The sequence below is a fragment of a genome, unplaced genomic scaffold (genome assembly GCF_019419815.1).
Source record: "Pyrus x bretschneideri cultivar Hongxiangsu unplaced genomic scaffold, Pyrus_bretschneideri_v1 Contig61, whole genome shotgun sequence".
Classification (NCBI taxonomy): Eukaryota; Viridiplantae; Streptophyta; class Magnoliopsida; order Rosales; family Rosaceae; genus Pyrus; species Pyrus x bretschneideri.
In genome coordinates, this window is record NW_025999800.1 from 2,007,962 (window position 1) to 2,029,866 (window position 21,905).

The 21,905-nt window shown below is 37.3% G+C and overlaps 2 protein-coding genes across 4 annotated transcripts; both read left to right on the forward strand.

Moving 5' to 3' along the window:
• The first annotated feature begins 6,608 nt into the window (after window positions 1-6,608).
• On the forward strand, window positions 6,609-11,199 carry LOC103937167 (uncharacterized membrane protein At1g16860). 2 transcript variants are annotated; one of them, XM_048572528.1, is made up of 6 exons: window positions 6,609-6,887; window positions 6,995-7,037; window positions 7,815-8,769; window positions 9,337-9,492; window positions 10,359-10,570; window positions 10,685-11,199. In XM_048572528.1, exons 3-6 carry the CDS (start codon window positions 7,882-7,884, stop codon window positions 10,875-10,877), a joined length of 1,449 nt encoding a protein of 482 aa, XP_048428485.1. In that variant the 5' UTR covers window positions 6,609-6,887; window positions 6,995-7,037; window positions 7,815-7,881; the 3' UTR covers window positions 10,878-11,199. The 2 variants fall into 2 exon arrangements, with proteins under 2 accessions (XP_048428485.1, XP_048428486.1); XM_048572529.1 differs by lacking the exon at window positions 6,995-7,037.
• Window positions 11,200-13,479: 2,280 nt separating this feature from the next.
• On the forward strand, window positions 13,480-18,649 carry LOC125471780 (uncharacterized membrane protein At1g16860-like). Of its 2 annotated transcripts, none has more exons than XM_048572532.1 (5): window positions 13,480-13,775; window positions 15,180-16,171; window positions 16,416-16,571; window positions 17,017-17,228; window positions 18,119-18,649. In XM_048572532.1, exons 2-5 carry the CDS (start codon window positions 15,275-15,277, stop codon window positions 18,309-18,311), a joined length of 1,458 nt encoding a protein of 485 aa, XP_048428489.1. In that variant the 5' UTR covers window positions 13,480-13,775; window positions 15,180-15,274; the 3' UTR covers window positions 18,312-18,649. The 2 variants fall into 2 exon arrangements, with proteins under 2 accessions (XP_048428489.1, XP_048428488.1); XM_048572531.1 differs by having other exon boundaries at window positions 15,197-16,171.
• The last annotated feature ends 3,256 nt before the right edge of the window (window positions 18,650-21,905 follow it).

The window sequence follows — 21,905 nt, forward strand, 5'->3', positions numbered from 1 at the left end:
AAAAGAGGATGCTTTTCATGTTCTAGGTCTTCTTCCTGAGCAAAAAATTACGGCTGCCTTGCGAATGCTTGCATATGGAGCATCCGCAGATCAAGTGGAATGCTTTTCATTTGGAATGCATATTACATAAAAATTACATAAGAAATTAAATAAGAATTGTGGAATGCATAAAAATTACATAAAAATTACATAAGTATTTGGAATGCATATTACATAAAAATTACATAAGAAATTAAATAAGAATTGTGGAATGCATAAAAATTACATAAGTATTTGGAATGCATATTACATAAAAATTACATAAGAAATTAAATAAATTAAAATATTGATGTGGGTGGAATGCATATAAATAAATAAAAATATTGTTACCTCATCCGCTAAACTTGTCCCACTACGCAAATTACCAGAAGCATGAGAGATGGCGTTTTTCCAACAAGTAAAGGATGCGTTGAGTTTTTTCCAACGACCTTGAAGACCTTGACTAGATCTGGCATCTTTTCCATGTACATCTTTTCCATGTACATCGTTGAACGATTTCGTAATTTTACTCCACATTTCTCGCTTATCCATCTCATTACCCGTAATCGGGTCATGAGTAGTGCGAACCCAACATTCACACAACGTAACATCTTCACTGAGCTTCCACGAAGTCATTTTTTTCTCTCAAAGTGTACAAAATATTCAAATGTAGAAAGTGTAGAAAGTGTAGAAAATATTGAAATGTGGTGTAAGGTGGAAGATGAGGGTTAGGTATTTATAGAAAAAAAAAATGTATTTTTTAAAATTTTTCTGTATTTTTTTAAAAATTTTTGACATTTTTTTATTATTTTTTAATAAATTTTAATGTTGTAATTAATCGGGACCGTTGGATTTGAAAAATAATCAAATCCAACAGCACTCATTACGCCACGTGGCCAACAGTCAAATTTCTGACCGTTGGGCCTTTTTTTTTTTTTTTTTTTTAATTTTTGTTGAAATAAACGTGGACCGTTGATCTGTGATCGGACGGTCCAATTTAAAATTTAAATTTAAATTTTTTTTACCGTTGGAAATCCAACGGCCTAAAAAACTAGCCGTTGGAAATCCAACGGCTCTGACGAGGCCACGTTTCCTTCACCCGGGCGACCGCAAGTGGGTCTGCACGCGGGCTCCAGCGCCTGTCTTCTTGTCGGCTACTCGCCTGGGCAGCCGCGTGTGTTGCACGCGCCATCAAACAGGCCGGCTTCTGGGTCTGTCCATTTTGGGCTGGGCAACGGACTGGCACGGGCTGGGTGCCAGTCAAATGGGCGGGCTGGAGCTCTTTTCTTGCAGGCCGGGCTGTTTTCTTCACTGGGTGCCAGTCTAGCCCAGCGGGCTGGAGTTGCTCTTAGATCTGTTAAATTCTTATGTGGGAACAAAGACATCATTAATTATGCTCCTTGGCACTTTATTTGGTCTCCTTTTTAAGTTTCAAAGGGTGGGACCAAAATCGAGTTTCAAAGACATAATTATTTTCATTTTTTAACTAATCTACCCCTTTTGACAATTAAAAATCTCTATTATATCACGAAGAAAATAGAATTTTGTGATTCCTTTCTTAGCATTACCAATTATATGAAAGAAATCTTCCATTTCTCTTCGTCTGTTTGGTTCACGAATTCGAACATGAAAATGGATGTGAGAAACCAAACCATTCCCATGTTTCTTTTTGTTTTTTGGTAAAACATTATTAGTTTTATTAGAACATTAAAAAAATGTACAAACTTCAAAGTGGCATCCTAAATTAAATCTAGGACAAAGTTTGGCTGCTGCACAATTAGCAGCAGCTCCTGCTGATTAGGGGTGGGCACGGTTTGATTTAGTGCGGTTTTCAGTGAAACCAAAATTGAAATCAAATTTTTTTTTGGTTCGGTTCGGTTCAGTTTTGAAGTCAAAACTGAAGTGAAACCAAACCATTTGGTTCGGTTCGGTGCGGTTTCAGTTTGGTTTTTAAGAAAAAAATGTACAATTTGCAATTTAACATATTAATAAGCATTTCCCAATAGCAATAGGAAATAGACATTTGTTATGTAAACAATTAGCATGTTGCACGCAGTTGTGAAGTTAAAACATGTTTGTGCAACAAAAGGGTGTCCCTTACAATGTTTATCATAAAACAAGTTGAATAAATTTGAATTCATTAAACGTGAGCAAAACTTTCATACTAGAATATGTGATATCATGCTTCAAATGAGTGGACTTCATTAGATCATTGTTCGACTCTTGATAACAAGATTAGTCCACTCTTGTACATAGATTTGTGTGTGATGGTATAAAATAACAAAGGTCCTTCAAGTTAATGAACGAAAGAAAGTGATGAATAATGATATTCTAGTGTGGTTGAGTCCATACTAAGTGTATAGATTCTAACAAACAACTAATTAAAACATGAAATCTAAAATGAACATTTAATTAAATATTTATTAATATTTGCGGTGCGGTTCGGTTTAGGTGTGGTTTTCAAAAGCCAAAATCGAAACCAAATCGTTTTCTATGCTGCGGTTCGGTTTCAAAACCGCAAAACCAAACCGTTCGGTACGGTTCAATTTGGTTCACGTTTTGGTTTCGGTTTTCGATTCTAAATGCCCATCCCTATTGCTAACAGCCTATGTCGCTCTTCTTTAGTTTGACACCGGTCAAGAATTATTCAGTTTGAAAAGCGAATTGGACAAGTGTCAAATAAAAAGGGAGCTGCATTGGTTTTTTTTTTAATCATTTGTATTATGACATTTAATGTACGGAACTGGCATATTCGTAAATTTGTTGTACTTCAAATTTTTTTCCTCCAATCACTTGGGAAAACATTTAATACATTTGTATTTACTAACTTACCCTTGTTAGAAACGTAAAATATCAATTTAGTGCAATTAATGCGAGCGTATAATATTGAACACTCATGATTTTTGTTACTTTGTGAACCAAACATGGGAAGAGAAGGAAAAGGATTCTAGGAATCCTAGAGATTTCATGATAGTGATCGTTCATCATATATCGTACGGTCAAAAATTATTTTAAAATTTAAAATTTAAAATTAAATATAAATAGTACCTAATAAAAACTGACCGTATGATGTACGATAAATGATCACAATCACGAAATTCTTAAGATCCCTAAGAAAAGGATCCGGCGAGGATTCACAAATGATATTTCCTTAACACGATTTTTCTGCGTTTTTGAACACGAGAGATGGCATCTGTCATTCTCATTTCCTATGAAGAATGAGAAGAAAGTTTTATTCCTCAAAAGTTCGTTCAACAAACCAGCCAGACCCTAAAACAATACATCGAAATTATTTCACTAGCGTACCAAATTGAACGTTAATGGAATGGTATAGTGTTCAATATATATATATATATATATATATATTTTTTTTTTTTTTGGAAGAAAATCGATAAAATATTATTAGAGCAACTGAAACCAGACATGAGATGAGCAATTGGAAATGGAGAAGAAAGAAGAAAGTTGAAGGATATCAAACACTTCCAGTTTCTTTATTATAATGAAAAGATCTCAGGATGAGGGTAAATGCTTTTACTTTTGGAGTATCTTTGTAAGACTTTGAGTGCAATTTTTTAAATATTTTAAAATAATCTAATTTAAAAAAAAATGAAGTTAAAACTTTGACAAATGTGTTGTGCACATCATTTCGGGATTGATTTGGAATTGCTTAAATATTTTTAAAAGCAGCTTCTTAAAAAATTTAGGGCCTTAATTGTGTTTGATACATGGAAAAAAAATGTTTTCTTTTCAAAATCATGGGTCCAAAATAATAAAAAGCAGAAGTAACTCTGCACATACATACTCATCAAAATAGTGCTTTTTCATTAGAGGTTGATAAACAATATCAATTATAAAGTTTTCATATTGACAATCTTACTCCCATTGTTTTTTGCTAAACGTATTTTTGTGACAGCCCGTCCCAAAAACATTTTTAACGTACGTGTGAAAAGACGAAATTGCCCCTATTTTGATTTCTTTACGTTTAATTGTCGTTGTGAGCTTTGTTGGCATGTGTGGAGCCACACACACATTTCCACACTTCCCACCTGTCCCTGTCCCTCTCCCTGTGATTCCCCGAGCCCCATTTCCCTTCCCTTTTCACCGAAAACGTACAGACACACACACAAGCACACTAAATCACCTACAAATCGAAGAAACTAAACCCATATTCGAACTCGTGGAGCTTGTAGGAACCCAACCGTACCATTTTCAGGTAAGAATATCAACGTTTTCACGTCGTTTCCACGAAGTCCGATTTGGGGTACTATTCATGCAAACGTAATTTCTCACGTTTTAGGGAAAATAAAGCTTGTAGGTAGCTTGGTGAGGTCCCAAGGAGTCTCGGAGTAGTTCGTTTGAAGAAATTGGACGTCGGGATCACCGTATTCGAAGTTGGCCGGAATTGGATTGTGTGGACAGGTGAGATCCCGTGGTTTTTAACCCTTAAAAATGGTATATTTGTATTCTCCTAGGTCTAAGCTTCATTTTGGTAGTAATTTCATGAAATTTGGACGAAAAACGAACGAGATATCGAAGTTTGAAAATTTTCCAATTTTCCGGCGCCGGCGACGTCGCCGGAGTCTCGCTGGGGAAGGAGACGGAATATTCCATCAAGTCTGACGGAATATTCTTGACGCCGTTGACGGAATCCGTTAGAACTAACGGAATATTCCTAACGGCGTCAGTTGACGCCGTCAGCGTGCCAGGCATGTGCCTGCACGTGGGGGCGCGTGTGGCCTTGCCTTGGCCGGCGCGTGGGGGCGCGTGCAGTGGTGGAAAAATTTTCTAAAAATTTGGGTGTGATCCTGAGGTTGTGTAGAGCACGTTGGTATATTCAATTGTCCAATTTGAGCAATGTATGAGAAGTTATTACGACAGTAAGGTTATGTGCTTTAAAATTAACGTTTTTGTAGTATTTTCACATATAGGTGAGACGTATCCCGAGGACGAGCGTGGTCACTCGAGGCAGGGGGGCTACGACCCTTCCACATACCAGTGAGTGGGCTTTTGGTTTTCTGTATATACCTATATACTTATATTTTCCTAGAAATTGATTTAAATGTTTATTAGTTATATGCCATGTGTTATATTATCGTTCCTTATGCATCATTAGTTGCTTTATTAGTCGTATATATATATATATATACACGTATGCATAATTGGTGCTGTGGATGCACAGGTAAGTGCCAGGTAAGCGTTATTTAATATTCACATTCAATAGTGATTAGGATGCTTAGAGAGCTCATAACCTGCACCCCCGGTGTTCGTGCTCTCGCCCAGAGTAGGGCACAGTCCTTCACGTGATATTCACCTCCCGCACCACACGCTCAGCTTGGATCCAAGTTAGGTGCACAGTCCTGTCGTACAGACCACTTTAGATGGTTCCGACTTGTAGGTGACCCGCGATTATTCACACAGCCTTCACGTGATCGTAGCACTAGAGCGTTTATATGTATTACACCCAGGCCTGTCGTACAGACCACTTTAGGTGGTTCCGACTCGTGGGCAGGTTTAGCTATTGTGATTGAGATTTGAGCTCTAGATTCAGATGTACAGGTCACTTTAGGTGACTCCGGATGCCAGTTATATGTTATTGATATGGTTTATACCTGAGCACCTGCATTTCATTCTAAGTTCTTTGGCATGGCATATTCTTGAGTATGGTTGATATATATATTTATACGTGGATATATTCTATTTTCTGGGAAGTATACAGGTTTTACGGCGAGGGGTTAGAACTTATTTTGTTAAATGGTTTTTGAAAAGCTTTGTTTTTGCCCACTCACACTTTTGTTTTGTGCCCCTCCATGTTCTAGCTGTTCAGTTGTTTTGGTGGTTTCCCAGAGGGCTTTCCCAGCATTTCTGACAGACGATCACCAGCGTAGGTCCACCTTCGGGTGTACTATTGTAGCGTCATTTTAGTTTGGACTGCTTTAGGCTTTCTGCTCTGAACTTAAGTCTCACTTGCGCTAGCACTTATTACTTTAACTTATGTATGCTAGTTTTTATTTATTCGTACTTTTACGTTACTACTTTATTAACTTCTGCACTATGCACATGGCTACGTCACTTCCATGTGACGGCCAGCACGCCCTGACCTCGGTCGGGGTGTGTTAATTTTTAGCACTATAGTTTACCAAACACTTACCTATTTTTTTTTACAATTTTTTATGCTCACAGAACAGTTTTTTAAAAAAAGAAAAAACACACAATAACCCTAAACTAACTCGTAGCCAACTACCTTAACCAATGTTTGTTTAATTTGTTTTTGTTTTTGTTTTGCTTGAGTAGTAGGATTTGAGCCTACGTCGTTTACTCTATAATGATTAAATAAAGTCTTAATAAATAAAGACAACTGTATTTCTCAAGGATGGTAGGTACTTATCTTATGTTAAAAAAAAAATACTAGTGACCGTTCAAAACTCATGATATTAAAGAATACTAATTGAATATAAATTAGGCGGAAAAAAAGCTGCAGAAATAAATAAACCCCAAAGAAAATGAAGAAAAAGGGACAAATACAAAAGAGAGAGTGAAATAGGGAGAGGGTGTGAGGTGGAAGGTGACTTTTGAGGTAATTTTGAAACAATATGTTTGTTTATCCAAAGTCATTTACTCAGTTTGGTGGTTTTTGCCGGATGAGACAACCTACCAGTTGTTGCGGCTCTTTGAAGAGTGAGAAAGAGAGAGACTTTTTTTAGGGGAGAGAGAGAAACAAAGCATTTCAGAGAGAGAGAAACAGACTGTGACTGCTCCAGAGATGGGATCTCACTCTCACCAGCAGAATCATTATTACTATTATTACCATTTCAACCACTGTGTTTGATCCATTTCAGCAACCAAATCTTCTGCTTCTTCTTCCTCTTCAGGTATTGCTCTTACTCTTTACCCCCATTTTTCTTCCCATTTTGCCCCTCCCCCATTGTCACCAATCTGCTCTGAAGAACCCATATCCTAATTTTGCTAATTTGTGTAGATCTTCCACATTTCCATGGTTGTAGTTCAAAATGGTGATCTGGGTATGCTTTGTTTCTCTGATTTGGGCTGTGAAAGTTGTTCCTTTTATTTATTTATATTTATTTTTATATGGGAATGTCATGGTTTTTGCTGGAGCATGCTTAAACTGGAGGATTTTGTGTTGTTTTTCTTGCTTTATTGAATATCTGTCATCAATTTAGTTCCTTTTTTCTGTACTCTGATTGGTTGATGGGAAAATGTGGAAAGGAAACAACCTTTGAATGCTGGGTTTTGTCAGTTCTTGTTAAAAGAGATGACAGAAAGCTTATGGGAGCAAAGCCATTTAAGATGTTTTTGGGAGTTTTTGTTTTGCTGCCTATCAATAATATCTGAGATCCAGAAAGAGCCAGAATTCGGCTATTCCTTCTTTTTGCTTCAGATCTTTCATCCATGAAATTCGTTCGAAAGATGACAGATTTCTGACTGGAATCTTTGTAATTAGTAAATGATTTGTTGTACTTGCAATTCTATTGTAGTTTAAGCATTTTGCCCAAAAATTAAGAAACTTTGTGCCACCCAGAACAAAATGTTGCTCTCAAGACTTGACCTTGGATGTTCATTTTCGCAATTGATCTTGGATGTTCGTTTTCGCAATTCAGTAATGCCGTGAAGGTTTAGATGTTATATCAAGATTGCTTTCTTTTCTTGCTGTATTGTGGTGTGGTTGATTAGATCATAACCATTATACCTTTAACTTTTATTTCTTGATTGTCTCAAGTTTTCATGCTGGTTAAGGATTATATGAACAAGACCTGATTGCCTCTCTTTCTCTCTCACAGTAGGACTTTGAGTATCTCTTGGTCATCCATTCTCGTGCCTTGATTCTGTGCCCCTGAAAGAAGCTTGATGGGTTCCAGATTCCCATCTCATCAGCTCAGCAATGGTCTCTATGTATCAGGCAGGCCTGAGCAGCCAAAAGAAAGGCCCCCTACGATGGGTTCAATGGCCATGCCCTATACTGGAGGTGACATCAAGAAGTCAGGAGAACTGGGGAAAATGTTTGATATCCCTATGGATGGGTCCAAGTCTAGGAAATCCGGACAATTGACCAGTGCTCCTTCAAGGACTGGATCATTTGGAGGTGCGGCTTCACATTCAGGTCCTATCATGCCTAATGCTGCAGCTCGAGCGAGCTATACCACATCAGGTCCTGTATCATCTGGAGGCATGCCAGGTTCTGCTTCAGTAAAGAAGACTAATTCTGGGCCGCTCAACAAGCATGGTGAACCATTGAAGAAGTCTTCTGGCCCTCAATCTGGTGGAGTGACACGTCAAAACTCTGGCCATATTCCACCTGTTCTTCCCACAACAGGTCTTATCACATCTGGTCCCATTTCTTCAGGTCCTCTAAATTCCTCAGGAGCACCTAGAAAGGTATCTGGACCTTTAGAGTCTATGGCATCAATGAAATTACAAAGTTCCTCAGTTGCTCACAATCCAGCAGTGACTACTCTTGGCCAAGATGAGTTTTCTTTCAGAAAGAACTTCCCAAAGACAATATTGTGGTCTGTGGTACTGATATTTGTGATGGGGTTCATAGCTGGTGGTTTTATTCTTGGAGCCGTCCACAATGCCATACTCCTTGCTGTTGTGGGAATTCTTTTCGCTGCTGTTGCTGCTTTGTTCACATGGAATACTTGTTGGGGAAGAAATGCTATTGTAAATTATATTTCTAGGTATCCTGATGCTGAGCTCAGAACTGCTAAAAATGGGCAATACGTGAAAGTCTCTGGGGTATGTAGCATAGCCAAGTCTGATAAAATATCTTATATTTCTATCTCCTCTTGTTGGCTTATATTCCAATTGATATTATGATTCTAGCTGGTACTTTTCTTCCTTGCCTTAGATCTCAAATACCATCACTAAGTTGTTTCTCACTATGTGCGTATGTCTGTTCTTCTTTTACTTTGATTCATGTTATAAAGTTGCACTTTGCACAATAATCACCCATCATTGTTTCTCCACTGACATGAATTGGAGAGATGACATCTTTTACTGAGAACTGCAATGCTGAGAACGGAAGAACAGATGAGTTAATCTGTTTACATAAAAGTGGGAAATGAGTCTTGATAAAGTACAGAAACAGGTTGGACTTTTTTAATATTTTAAAGTGTGTAAATAAGCCCTGCAATCTTGAAAATTTCCTACTTTGACATTCAAATGCATATATGGATGATGCAACTGTGAACATATCCTGGATGGTACTTGTTGCTAAGTGGTTTATCATCTGTCATCGTGTATCTTTTTCTGCATAACTAGCATGCCGAAATTTTGATGTTATGTTTTTCATAATTCTTGAAGGTGGTTACCTGTGGTAATGTGCCCCTTGAGTCATCCTTCAGGAGAGTTCCTAGATGTGTTTACACATCTACGAGTTTGTATGAGTACCGAGGATGGGGTTCCAAACCAGCAAACCCTACACATCGTCGATTTACATGGGGACTTAGATCATCAGAGGTCAGTAACTGAATCCTGTGGAATATTATGCAGCACGGATAATTCTATTGGAGAACCTACCCACTTTTGAATATGGATATGTAACTTATGAATACTCCGCAACATGTATCTGATTCTAGTTATATGCATTTAGACTTCTCGTAGTTATTCACATGTTTCTTGAAGTTATGGTCAGGCACTTCTTGAGAGTTTAATGGCATGTATATGGCATTAACGACTGGACAACAAAAGACATAGCACACACAATTAGTATGTCCTTGGCATTAACGACTACAATTAGTATGTCCTTGGCATTAACGACTACAATTAGTATGTCCTTTGCACATCGTACTTTTTCTCATGAGAATTGTTATTTTGTATATATTGCTTAAAAGTTGTGTTCATAACTTCATGTTAATGCTTAAAGGCCTTGTAACTTTATTAGCCTTGTAATATGTTTCCTCGTAGGCTCATATTCTACGTATCTCTTAATTCTCAATTCAGTGCCTTTTACGAATGAAATTGTACATTTTTTCTGTTTTTAAGTAGAACAATTGCAAAGAGAATGTTATATTCTTTTTTATCCTCAAATCAGGGACCTTTTTCTTTTCACAAATAAGAAAGAAGGAAAAAATTACAAAAGATTTGCGTGTCGGTGAAGTGGTTGATTGCCTTTGTGATGCGTACACTAGACATCTTAGTTACCGCTTTATGTCTACAAAGCTTCTTCTGCTAATCATTTTTCTTTCTCAAAAAAAGGATTTCCGTATCACATAAATGCCCCAGTTGACAACTGGAGGGCCGATGTGCATGAAGTGATGGTGTTGCTTTTCTGAGTTTAAGGATCTTAAATTCTGAAGTGTACATTTGTCTATGTTGCTTGACAGAGCCGCGTAGTGGACTTCTACATCTCTGATTTCCAGTCTGGTTTGAGAGCACTAGTTAAGACCGGCTATGGAGCAAGAGTTACTCCTTACGTTGATGAGTCCGTCGTTATTGACGTTATCCCAGAAAACAAAGACATGTCTCCGGAGGTTCTCAGGTGGTTGGCAGAGAGGAATCTTTCAAGTGATGACCGTACAATGCGATTGAAAGAAGGGTAAAAACTTATCACTTAATCCATTGTAGGCGCTCGTAATTATTTGTAAGAAATGCATGAATCAGTTTACTCCGAGTCAGTCTTGCATAACTCCAAGTGATGTTCGTTTTGTAGGTACATCAAGGAAGGTAGCACGGTAAGTGTGATGGGAGTTGTCCATAAAAATGACAATGTTCTTATGATCGTCCCTCCACCCGAGCCACTGACGACTGGATGCCAATGGAGCAATTGTATTTTTCCAGCTAGCCTTGAGGGGGTTGTTTTGAGATGTGAAGACTCCTCGAAAAACGATGTCATACCTGTTTAGTTGTTTGTGTGCTCCATGAAACTTTTCGGGTATTGTTGGTCTTTTGAGAAATATTTTGTTCCCGGTGTCAAAATTGATGGGGGTGGCGGCAGTGGCGGTGGTGTAGTGATAAACAGTGACGAGCTTGATGGTTTAAGACGACGTGATTTTTTCTCTCCTTGTGTATAGATTTTAGAAAATTTCTTATCCATTGTTTTTCGTAGGGTTTGAAAGTTTCTGTAATGGTGTGGCTTCTTGTAGTGGGGATTTTACAAGTGTGAGGAGACTTTGTTATAAAGGAAAGTGTTACATAATTCATCGGTTCATTTTTTGTTTTTGTTCATCCGTTTGCCCCTCTCAAATTTGCTTTCGTCTCTCTCACAGCTCTGCATGGTTTTCACTATTTTCGATTGTTTTTTCATGGTACGTACTACTAAATGATCCGAGAAATTAACAGTTTAGATCTTGTATATAGTAGAACAATTATATCCTACATAAAACCTGTACCCCTGAGTGGAATGTAGCATTGTAGCCGGACAGCGACCAATTTCTCTTGAGAAGGACGAGGCAACCTGCTCAGTTCATCATTCATCATGCCCTTTTCCCTATTTTACCTAATCCCAAATCATTGTACGAATGCTTGGGCTGGTTTCGTACTACTTCTTAAGAAAAAATCTAGGAAGTTTTAACGAAAAACCTGCGGTACTGTTTATTTTAATGAAAAATTACATTTTTACACTAAAAAGTCAATCCTTGTATATTTACTTTACCTTTTATTTTGTCCTTATCGTTAAAAATCAAAATTTTCAAACCTTTTTCATTAGTTTTCCTAAAAATTCTATGCTCATATTTTAGAAGTGATTTTATATGAATTACGTTTAAAATTTCTTTAGAAAATCTAAGTGCTTCGCAATGAAACGTGCTTCTCTAGAAATTTCCAAACAGACACTTGAAAAGTTTGAGAGTTTTCCATTTACAAGACCATCTCCAATCCTTGGTGATAAAACTTAAAATTTTAAGCCAAAACAATTTTAAGCTATAACCCAGAAACTGCTTTTCTCATCGAAACCTTAGAGCTTAAAATTTTAGCCCGAGATATTAAATATTGATTTTAGCCTTTTTTTTTCAGTAACTTTTTTATAATAAAATTTATGTAGATTATACTAATTTATTTTTATGAACATTTTAATCTAAAAATATTTAAATTTCTAAAAACATTTTAATCTAAAAATATTTGATTAAAATAATTTGCTTAAATTATTTTAGATGTTAGATTTAATTTTGGGCAATCATATCTTTTTTTTTTCACCATTAAATTTGATCTCATTTGATCACAGCTGTTAAATTATAAGTAGCAAAACAAAAAAAAGTTTGAAATATAGTAGTTTGGTGGGTCAAGAATAATTTAATACATACTTAAATCCTGAGGGAATCTAACCCAAAGATATATTTGCTCCCCATGGCTTATTTTAGCCCAATGGTTGGAGATGATTTTGGAGGTTTTAAAGCTTATACTTTAAGTCATAAAGGTTGGAGGAGAAAAACAGTTTCTGAGTTATCGCTTAAAATCTTATAGCTTAAAATTTTAAGCTTTATCCTCAAGAGTTAGAGATGGTCTAAAAGCAAGAAAATTCCTAACGATCTTTCCATGCATTAACTTTTACGTCATTAATAATTAAGTTCGACCCTGAAAGAGTTTAAGCGGTTTACTTACCACTTCAGAAGGTGTCTCCACAAGGAAAACACCTTCACGCCACATGCAGCATGCGTGCATTTGATCGTTTCTCCACATATTTTGTGAGGCTTATATGACAAGTTATGTTACCCGACTATCACTTTAACATCTTATCATAATATACGTACGCATTTATCATTTGGCAACAGAACAAATCGTACTGTCTAGCAAGCGAAATGTTGCTAACAAGCTTATCTTAACTAACTTTGCGTGTACTCATTTAATGAATCATTCGTACTTATCATCTTTAGAAATTTACAAATATTAAATAGGTTATTATGGGAATTTTGAAGGGACATTAGGGATGATGGCGAAACCCAACAACATATCCGTGAGGTACAACCTCTTTTATGCCCCTCACAACTCTACATATTTTCCTCCTTCAGAAATTAAATCTTTATTTTTTTTTAAGGAAAATCTTTATTTTTTAAACAAAATTAACAAATAATTTAAACAAAAATAAGACAAAGATTAAACCTTGGGATAAAATAAATAAAAAAGATCCTACCTTGTGACTGTGACCACAAACCAGTACTGTACATAACTATTGTAACAACCAAAAGGTACAAAATACTCGAAAGTAGTATTTTTACTCGTTATCTACACACTAACCAGTTATCTACACATGCATTTTTACTCGTTATACACTTTCTTAATTTTTGACTATGAATTCAATAAATTAAAGAAGATTAATTAAAAAAAAAAAAAAAGAGTGTAAAAGCTAAAAATTGGGGCGTGAATAGAACTTCCAATTCCAAAAAAATTATCCCCACAAAATTAGGGGCATATCAGACATTTCATATACTTTGTACAGGTTCCCCTTTAATTGGAAAATAGAGATCGACAGTGTATACACTGTAAGAGTGAGCTATATATAATACTTGGTGTATAAAATTCGTGTACACCTTAGTACTAAGCAATCGCAATTTCTTTGGGTTCGGAGGTTTTTGGCCGGACGAGACAAGCGCACACAGTTGTTGCTTGCTCCTCTCTCTCTCTCTCTAACTATCTCTTCACGCTCTCTCTCTCTAGCTAGTGAGAAACAAACAGAAACCCCAAAAGAGATTTTGGAGAGAGAGAGAGAAAGTCTGAGGTTTTTCCTTTCTGGGTGCTCTTTGTCCTTGTCAGTGAAGCCATTATGTCTTCAATTCTCCAGATTTCAGCTCTCCATGCTTCTCCTTCAGGTATGTGTATGCATAACTTTTACTTAGTTGCCATTTGGCCCTTGCCCGTATGAATTTTTTCTCTTTTGTCAGCTACTATCTGACTGAGATTTCAGAGTCAATCTCTACTTGTTATGTTAGATCTTTCGATTTTCTTAGTTTTTGCTCGAAATGGTGATCTGGGTATGCTTTATTTTGTTGATTTGGGCTGAAAGATTGGACATTTGGGTGGGTGGTGCTTGAAGATTGTGCCATTTTGAAGATTTTTTCCATTTTTGGAATGGTTATGCTGGCTATTAACCTTCCCTGAAATCTGGGTTGGTTTGTGTTTCTTTTGAGTTTTGTTTGGTTGTTGAGAAAGTGTGGGGAGAGGAATTGGAAAGGACATGCTTGAACTTTCCTTTTTGTTGCATTGGAATTTTGGTATTGCTAAAACCCCCCATTGAACTGTGCAGCACTTGAAATCTGCACTTTTTATGTAGATCTTTTTCGTGTCTTTGATTTAAGGGCAAAATATTGATGTGGGCTTGCTTTGTTAATCGGATTTGAGGTGAAATTTAGTTTTTGCATCTTTCTAAAAATGGAAGATTCTGAATTTCAGATACTTTCTCCTAATTATCCAAGTATTACTTCTGACCTTCTAAAACATGCTTATTTTTTTGAAATGCTTTTCTTACAGTTCCTGAAATTAATTCATTTTGTCCGTGGTATTGTTCATTTGAGTTAGGATGGCATTTCAATTGATATACTGCTTTCATTGTATAAAGTTGAATGTGCGTATGATTTATGGACCATGGATTCTTATATGAATCTACGTATATAATACTCTCCACTCAAACTCAACTAAACTACAGTGAATCAATTTGTTGCTTCTGGCTTTGTCTTTACTTTCTTGATTATCATAAACAAGATGTTATGCATGCGCATGAGCGTTCCTACACACAGGATTGGTTTCATAAGTGGCACAAATCATAACCACATTATAAGGATTATACTCAATAAGATAGTTCTTTAATATTCTCTGAAACTCCACTTGTATATTTAGTTCTATTATTTTATAGGAGTAACTATAGGTTGTTGTGGTATATATAGATGAAGAAACATTGCATGGGTGATGACTATTTCATTGGTGGTGTATAAATTAGACGTGTTTTGTGATAACTTTTCCATGACATATGAATGAAGTATATAAATGTTCAAAAATGTTTTAGCTTTACAGCCTTTACTGGAGATCTGAGACGGCTTCGTAATCTAATTCTTTTGTGACTCTTCTTTATTTGTTAGTACCTATATAACCTTTATTTTCTCCATTTACTCCTTGTTCCTTTCCATTCTGCAATTCATTTGTGTTACTATATTGTGTGTGGCTGTGGGTTACTATTTGGTTTTTAGATAATCAATAAGTGATGATTTTAACTTTTGCGGTGCCCTTTTTCCCCTAGGAGGATCACATCACTGAACTGCTCGTCTGCTAGTTGAGTTTATTGTGTAATATCTCGTGGGATCTTTCAAGGAGCTAGATGGGTTCCAGATTCAATTCTCATCAACTCAGCAATGGCCTTTACGTTTCAGGCCGGCCAGAGCAACCAAAGGAAAGGACTCCAACTATGAGCTCAGTTGCCGTGCCCTATACTGGTGGAGATATCAAGAAGTCGGGAGAACTAGGGAAGATGTTTGATATCCCTACAGATGGCTCTAAGTCTAGAAAATCTGGACCTATAACTGGTGCTCCTTCAAGGACTGGATCTTTTGGAGGTGCTGCTTCACATTCAGGACCAATCCCTAATTCTGCAGCTCGTGCAGGCTATACCACATCAGGTCCCATATCATCTGGAGGCATGCCCGGTTCTGCTTCCTTAAAGAAGTCAAATTCTGGACCACTGAATAAGCATGGGGAACCTCTAAAGAAGTCGTCTGGTCCACAATCTGGTGGGGCAACACCAACTGGCCGGCCAAACTCTGGACCTCTTCCTCCTGTTCTCCCTGCAACAGGTCTCATTACATCTGGGCCCATTTCTTCCGGCCCACTAAACTCTTCTGGTGCTCCTCGTAAGGTATCTGGTCCTTTGGAGTCAATGGGTTCAATGAAAGTACACGGTTCCTCCATTGGTCACAATCAGGCCATTACTACTCTCAGCCAAGATGACGAGTTTTCATTTAGGAAGAACTTCCCAAAGTTAATTATGTGGTCTTTGATTCTTCTTTTTGTGATGGGGTTCATAGCTGGTGGTTTTATTCTAGGCGCAGTCCACAATGCAATTCTCCTCATCGTGGTTGTGATCCTTTTCGGTGCAGTTGCTACACTATTCACATGGAATACCTATTGGGGAAGACGAGCTATTATAGGTTATATTGCTAGTTATTCTGATTCTGAGCTGAGGACTGCAAAGAATGGGCAATTTGTGAAGGTCTCAGGGGTAAGTTTGATGGATTTGAAAGTGTGGCCTATAAATTTTATTAAGAACTCTGAAGGAGGGCGAGATGGAGATACACTGGGGCATTTAATTGCTGGAAATTCTATTTCTGTACAATATTATCTTCTAGGTTCCAATACAAATGAGTTGGGTTTGTGTGTTTTTTCTTTGGATTGAGCTTGGTTATTGTACTGTATATGCAAATCAGTATTTTTTTTACAATTCTTATCTGGTTCTGTTTCTGAAGGTGGTCACTTGTGGCAATCTGCCTCTTGAGTCGTCCTTTGAAAAAATTCCTAGATGTGTGTATACATCTACCAGTTTATATGAGTATCGAGGATGGGATTCAAAAGCTGCCAACCCTACACATCGTCGATTTACTTGGGGGCTCAGGTCCATAGAAGTGAGTAACTGAAACTTAGCTTAATATTTGATGGATAAAGCGGTCTTTCTCTTTCTGCTTTTTCTTTCCTTTTTTATTGGGTTGGGGACTTGGGGTTTTCAAATTAGCTAACTGATTTCCTTTTTTTTTTTCATTAACTTTCAAATGATTTAAGAGTCTGAGGTTGGCTAAGTTTGCATGCAGGTGAAATTGTGACAGTTTTTAATGTGTTTTAGAGGTTGACAAACAGTGTACAATACTAAATTGTCAATCCTCTAAGTGCTGCTATTTGAATTTTGTTGATATGTATGTTTCTGGTTTACTTGGCTTCTTGCGTTGAATGCTTAGTTTCTAGGAGCCATTCCATGGTGATGTCATGGGACCTCTGTGTCTACCAGGCTTGGAAATTCTTTTGCTTTAGATTTCACACTTATGACTCAAATTTTCTGTTTATATCATTTGACAGAGGCGTGTGGTAGATTTCTACATCTCTGATTTCCAATCTGGGTTAAGAGCATTGGTTAAGACTGGTTCTGGGGCAAGGGTGACTCCTTATGTTGAAGATTCGATTGTCATTGATGTGAATCCTGAAAATGAAGAGTTGTCCCCAGAGTTTATTAGGTGGTTGGGAGAGAGGAATCTTTCAAGTGATGACCGCATGATGCGGTTGAAAGAAGGGTAATAGCTTCTATCATACAATTATTCTTTGGTGTAAATTTTAGTGTTAATTATCATGCAATTAATTTACCTTGAAGCTCTTTCTTAATTACTATAATGGTAAGGTTCAATGAGATTTCCCCTCATAATCTATATTTATAGATGAGTTAAACTTAAATGCCCATTTTATGGATTTTATATTGTAATTTTGAATAGCCAGTGTTCATGTTCTCTGGAAGTAAACCGGGATGTAGGGCTTTCTACTGATTTTAGGTTTTCTCAGTGGAGGCATTAGCATGAAGTTGGGTGGCTAACGTCGAGCTCGTTTGGATGTGCTTTTGAAATGACTGAAAACGCTTTTGGTGAAAATGTTTTTCGAACCAATTCTTAGTAAAACTACAAGTAAATTCTGGAAAAGCACTTTAAGTGCTTTTGGAACCAAAAAATATTTTCTCTAAAAGTGCTTTCAGTAATTTTAAAAGCACATCCAAACAAGCCCGTACAGATTTGGTTGGGTTTTCTAGGTTGAAAAGTACTGCAGTTGTTTTATAGTCAGTCTTTCCTATGCAGCCCTAAAGTTTATCCTTAAGATAGTTGACCCAGCCAACCAACCCGGTACTAAATCTGAGTGAATGAATACTTAGACCTTGCCCCGTCTTCACACCCATAAATGTTTTAATGAACGAATAGTATGGTTTGGATTGATACGTCTGCCTTACCAATTCGGCGGGTGCTTATTTAGGACAAATAAATTGGAGTTAGTATAGGAACTTAACTGTGTGCTCTGACAACTACCGATACTGTATAAGTAATGTGAATGAGATTTGTTTACTTTCCATACAAGTAGTTTGATTTTAGGTAGATGCAAATTAAAGTGGTTGTAGCACTAAACTGCAATGTCGTAATTGCAGGTACATTAAAGAAGGAAGCACAGTTAGTGTAATGGGAGTCGTCCAAAGAAATGAAAATGTGCTGATGATTGTTCCTCCACCTGAGCCGATCACGACAGGATGCCAGTGGGCCAAATGTATCTTTCCAGCCAGCCTCGAGGGTATTGTGTTGAGATGTGATGATGCATCAAAGAATGATGTCATCCCAGTTTAGCAGTAAAGTACACTGCAGACTTACCCTTGTAGGTATTTCTCTTTCGGGAGTATATTCTTTCCCTCTATTATTATTAATTATTGTTGTTATCGATGTTGGCGATGATGTTAGGAGTGAAGAAGTTGTGTCCGTGACAGATTAAGACGGGGGTGGCGGTGTTTATTTCTTTTAACATGGTGTATAGTTTTTCCAGGTTTCATTTTCCTTTAATTGTTTTTATTCTAGGGTTTGAAAGCTTTGTAATGGGGGTGGTTTTGATGAAGCAAGGAATTTACATGTTTAATCAGATTGACTTAATGAATGTGAAATAGAAAGAAGAAAGAATTGAGTTGTTTGTATATCATCTTTTTACAATTAGTTTGTCCATCTCAACAAGCCCGAGAAAGTTCAATCCGTTCTATTGGTGGAGAAATTTTTTCAAGCACCCGATATTCAAGTGGGTACTCTACGTTGGGACAGAGAAAAATATATCATTTTCTACGCTTGTATCATTACAGGTCGAGTTCTGCTTGAATGCCAGCACTTGAAAAAAATCTCTCTAATTGGTGCATATTGTGTATCAGATTTGCTATAATTATAGTAATTTGAGTTTTGTTATTTAAATGTGGTGCGGTCTGGATTGCTTGATGTTAATTTGAAATGCATTTGGCTTGATGTTACTTGATGTTCAATTTTTGTAGTAGGGCGACAACATTAGTAGGTTAAATGGTTCGTTGTTAGGCGAGTAGGTTAAGATTGCTGATGCGCAATTTGGCATGCCAGAACTGAGCCATCGGGCAACTGTGCAACGTAACATCGATGCCCTGTTGTGCTCAACAGGGCACTGCCTCCGGACGCAAAAATCTCATTAATCAACCAGATGGTGATTTCTCCGATAAGGAAACATATGCCAATGCTGGCTATTACGGGCCCTAACAAAGCTTGGTCAGTCACCACGGATAGGACAACTCCAATAACATCTCCCATCGCACTACCATCTGATGCCATATTCGATAAAACGTTACGCGCCGCTGTTTGAAGCGGGTTGTCAGCCGGCAGTACCAACATCAAAACTCCTAAACCAAAAACAAGAACGGCCTTGCCAACAGCCCCCTAATCCATTGGATGCACGGTTACAGTAATATTTACCCGCCCGGATTTAGATACCATTGTGCCGTACATCTATATATTTAGATACCAATGCATATCTTTTGATATTAATTATATATTAATTATCAATTAATTAATACATCCCAAAGTCCATCTCCAAGGTTTGAGCCTAATTTTATTCTTCATGATCCATCACTCCAATAACTTTTTATAAGGGACAAAGTCTTATAAAGTGAGGTAATCTTTTAGTAGTGATCAATGTGAGGCAATGAAATTTCTACTCAAAATTTTCAACAAGAACACGATAAAATTTCATGCTAAGAACAATTGGCATGGGCACATTGGAAAGGCACCATACCCACCAGAGATTTTAAATGGTCAGTGGGGTGCGTTTCTGCACGTCCAAACGTCTTTATTAGCGATGGCTAGATCCAATGCGGCTGTTGTGTACCGAGGCCTGAATAACGCCAGGTAGCGAATGCGACTGGTTGTTGTCTCGGAGCAACCCATTTAACAGGGAAGGATATAAAAACACGGTGAGTATTAATGACTTCTTTTCTAATGATTTAAATAATGATCATTAACCGCCATATCACATAATATATAAAGTATTGTCTAAAAATAATCTCTCTACCATCATTCTTTTTTATATAATATATATATATATATATATATATATTGTTATAGGCATAATTTACTGAACAATTATAAATGTCAGAAAGAGAAATGTGCGACAATAGTAGAGAGAAAGAGAGAGATGTGTAATTATGGGTGTCTTCTATTTCACCCCATTGTGCCTTTATTTATAGTAGTAGGAAATGTTAATTTCTTACCTTTTTAGGATTACAACTCTTTAATAGGTAATTAACTCCTAATAGGAATATAAGAGATATTCTCATATCTACTAGGATTTATACAATCACATTCCTAATCTAATTAGTCTGCAACACTCCCCCTTGAGCATGTAAATACTCAAGTAAATGACGCATCAGATCTTCATCGATGAAGTAAGTATAGTTGATGAAGTCATCGGCACAATGAGCGAATGCGAGTCTCAAATCAACGGAAGAATGCATAAAAAGTAAAACTCACAAAACCTCGCTATAGTAAAACCCAAGGTGGGATAAAAACCATAGTCTAAAAAGAAAAGTGAGAAGTTGCATCAAGTCAAAATTATACGTCTTTTGGACGCAAGTAGAATAGCTCACAAGGGTATGATCAGCCCAGGATGGGTGCCTCATTAAAACCTAGTTAGGTAGCAAAAACCCAGTGGGAAAAATGCTTTTAATCGTAGGAAAAAGAGTACATTAAGATCAAGTGAGTATACTTCTGGATACTCCCCATGAGTTTGACATAACTTCCAAATGAGAACTACAAACATTGCATATGAATAGTTAGGCATACCAATTCCTCAGACAAGCTTCTAGAAGGTTGACTTCGGCAGTGACGTCGTGTAGAGGTCGGCAAGGCTGTTTGGGGCCTGCGTGACTTCAATCTTCTAATGCTTTGCTGATGTAGATGTAGATGCAATATGTCTTGGTGTTGACTTCGTTGATGTATCATGGCTTAGTTGGGTTGATACATACGGCATAATCTTCATGGATCGTTGTTGAGACTCAACGATGGATGAAAACATAGTAACATCCCATATCGACCAATGAATAGGGGTGATGTGCCTTATATGTACATGCCCACCTCCATATAGCACGAGGTGTTTTGGAAACTCATTGGCTTCAGGTTCCATCAGAACTCCGAAGTTAAATAAGTTCGAGCGAGAGCATTCCCAGGATGGGTGACCCACTGGGAAGTTCTCGTGTGAGTTCCCAGAAACAAAACCGTGAGGGCGTGGCCAGGGCCCAAAAAGGATAATATCATGCTACGACAGAGCTAAGACTTGGATGTGACAAAGTACTTCGAATGTGCTCAACAAGAACTCCTAACCATATCTCACCTGTGGTATAGTAAAGTGAGGTGAGTCTTGGAACGATTCGAAGATTTCGCAACTAAGGTCATATTGTGGACCTCTAAGATATTGCGATATCCCTAACGTTAAAGACATAACCATTTGAGGATTTTGCCTTGTGTGGGTTTGATAAGTAACCAGCGTCAGCATAACAAACAAGGCAAACATCATGTCAAGGATCAGGGAGTCGGATCCGCTAGAGATATGTCAGGATTTGATTTGCCCAAATTTGTAGTACCTTCAGGGTACGTCTTTAATACTAATTCAGTGGTTGCGTGTATGCTCGGTGCTGCATCTTTACCAAGATCAATAGCGAAGGAGATGTTATGTCAAAATACAATGAGCTAAGTACAACAAAGCGCAAAGTTGAACTCATACATGGAATTTCGGATTCTATAACCTCTTCAAGGGTCTCATTTGCATATAACGTATGAACGATCAAAGGTATACTCAAAGGAGACACATTCAGGATGTAGTTAGACTGGTAGACTAAGGTACCGTTAGAACAACACTGGAACTTCAGGTCAAGGTATAAACGAGTT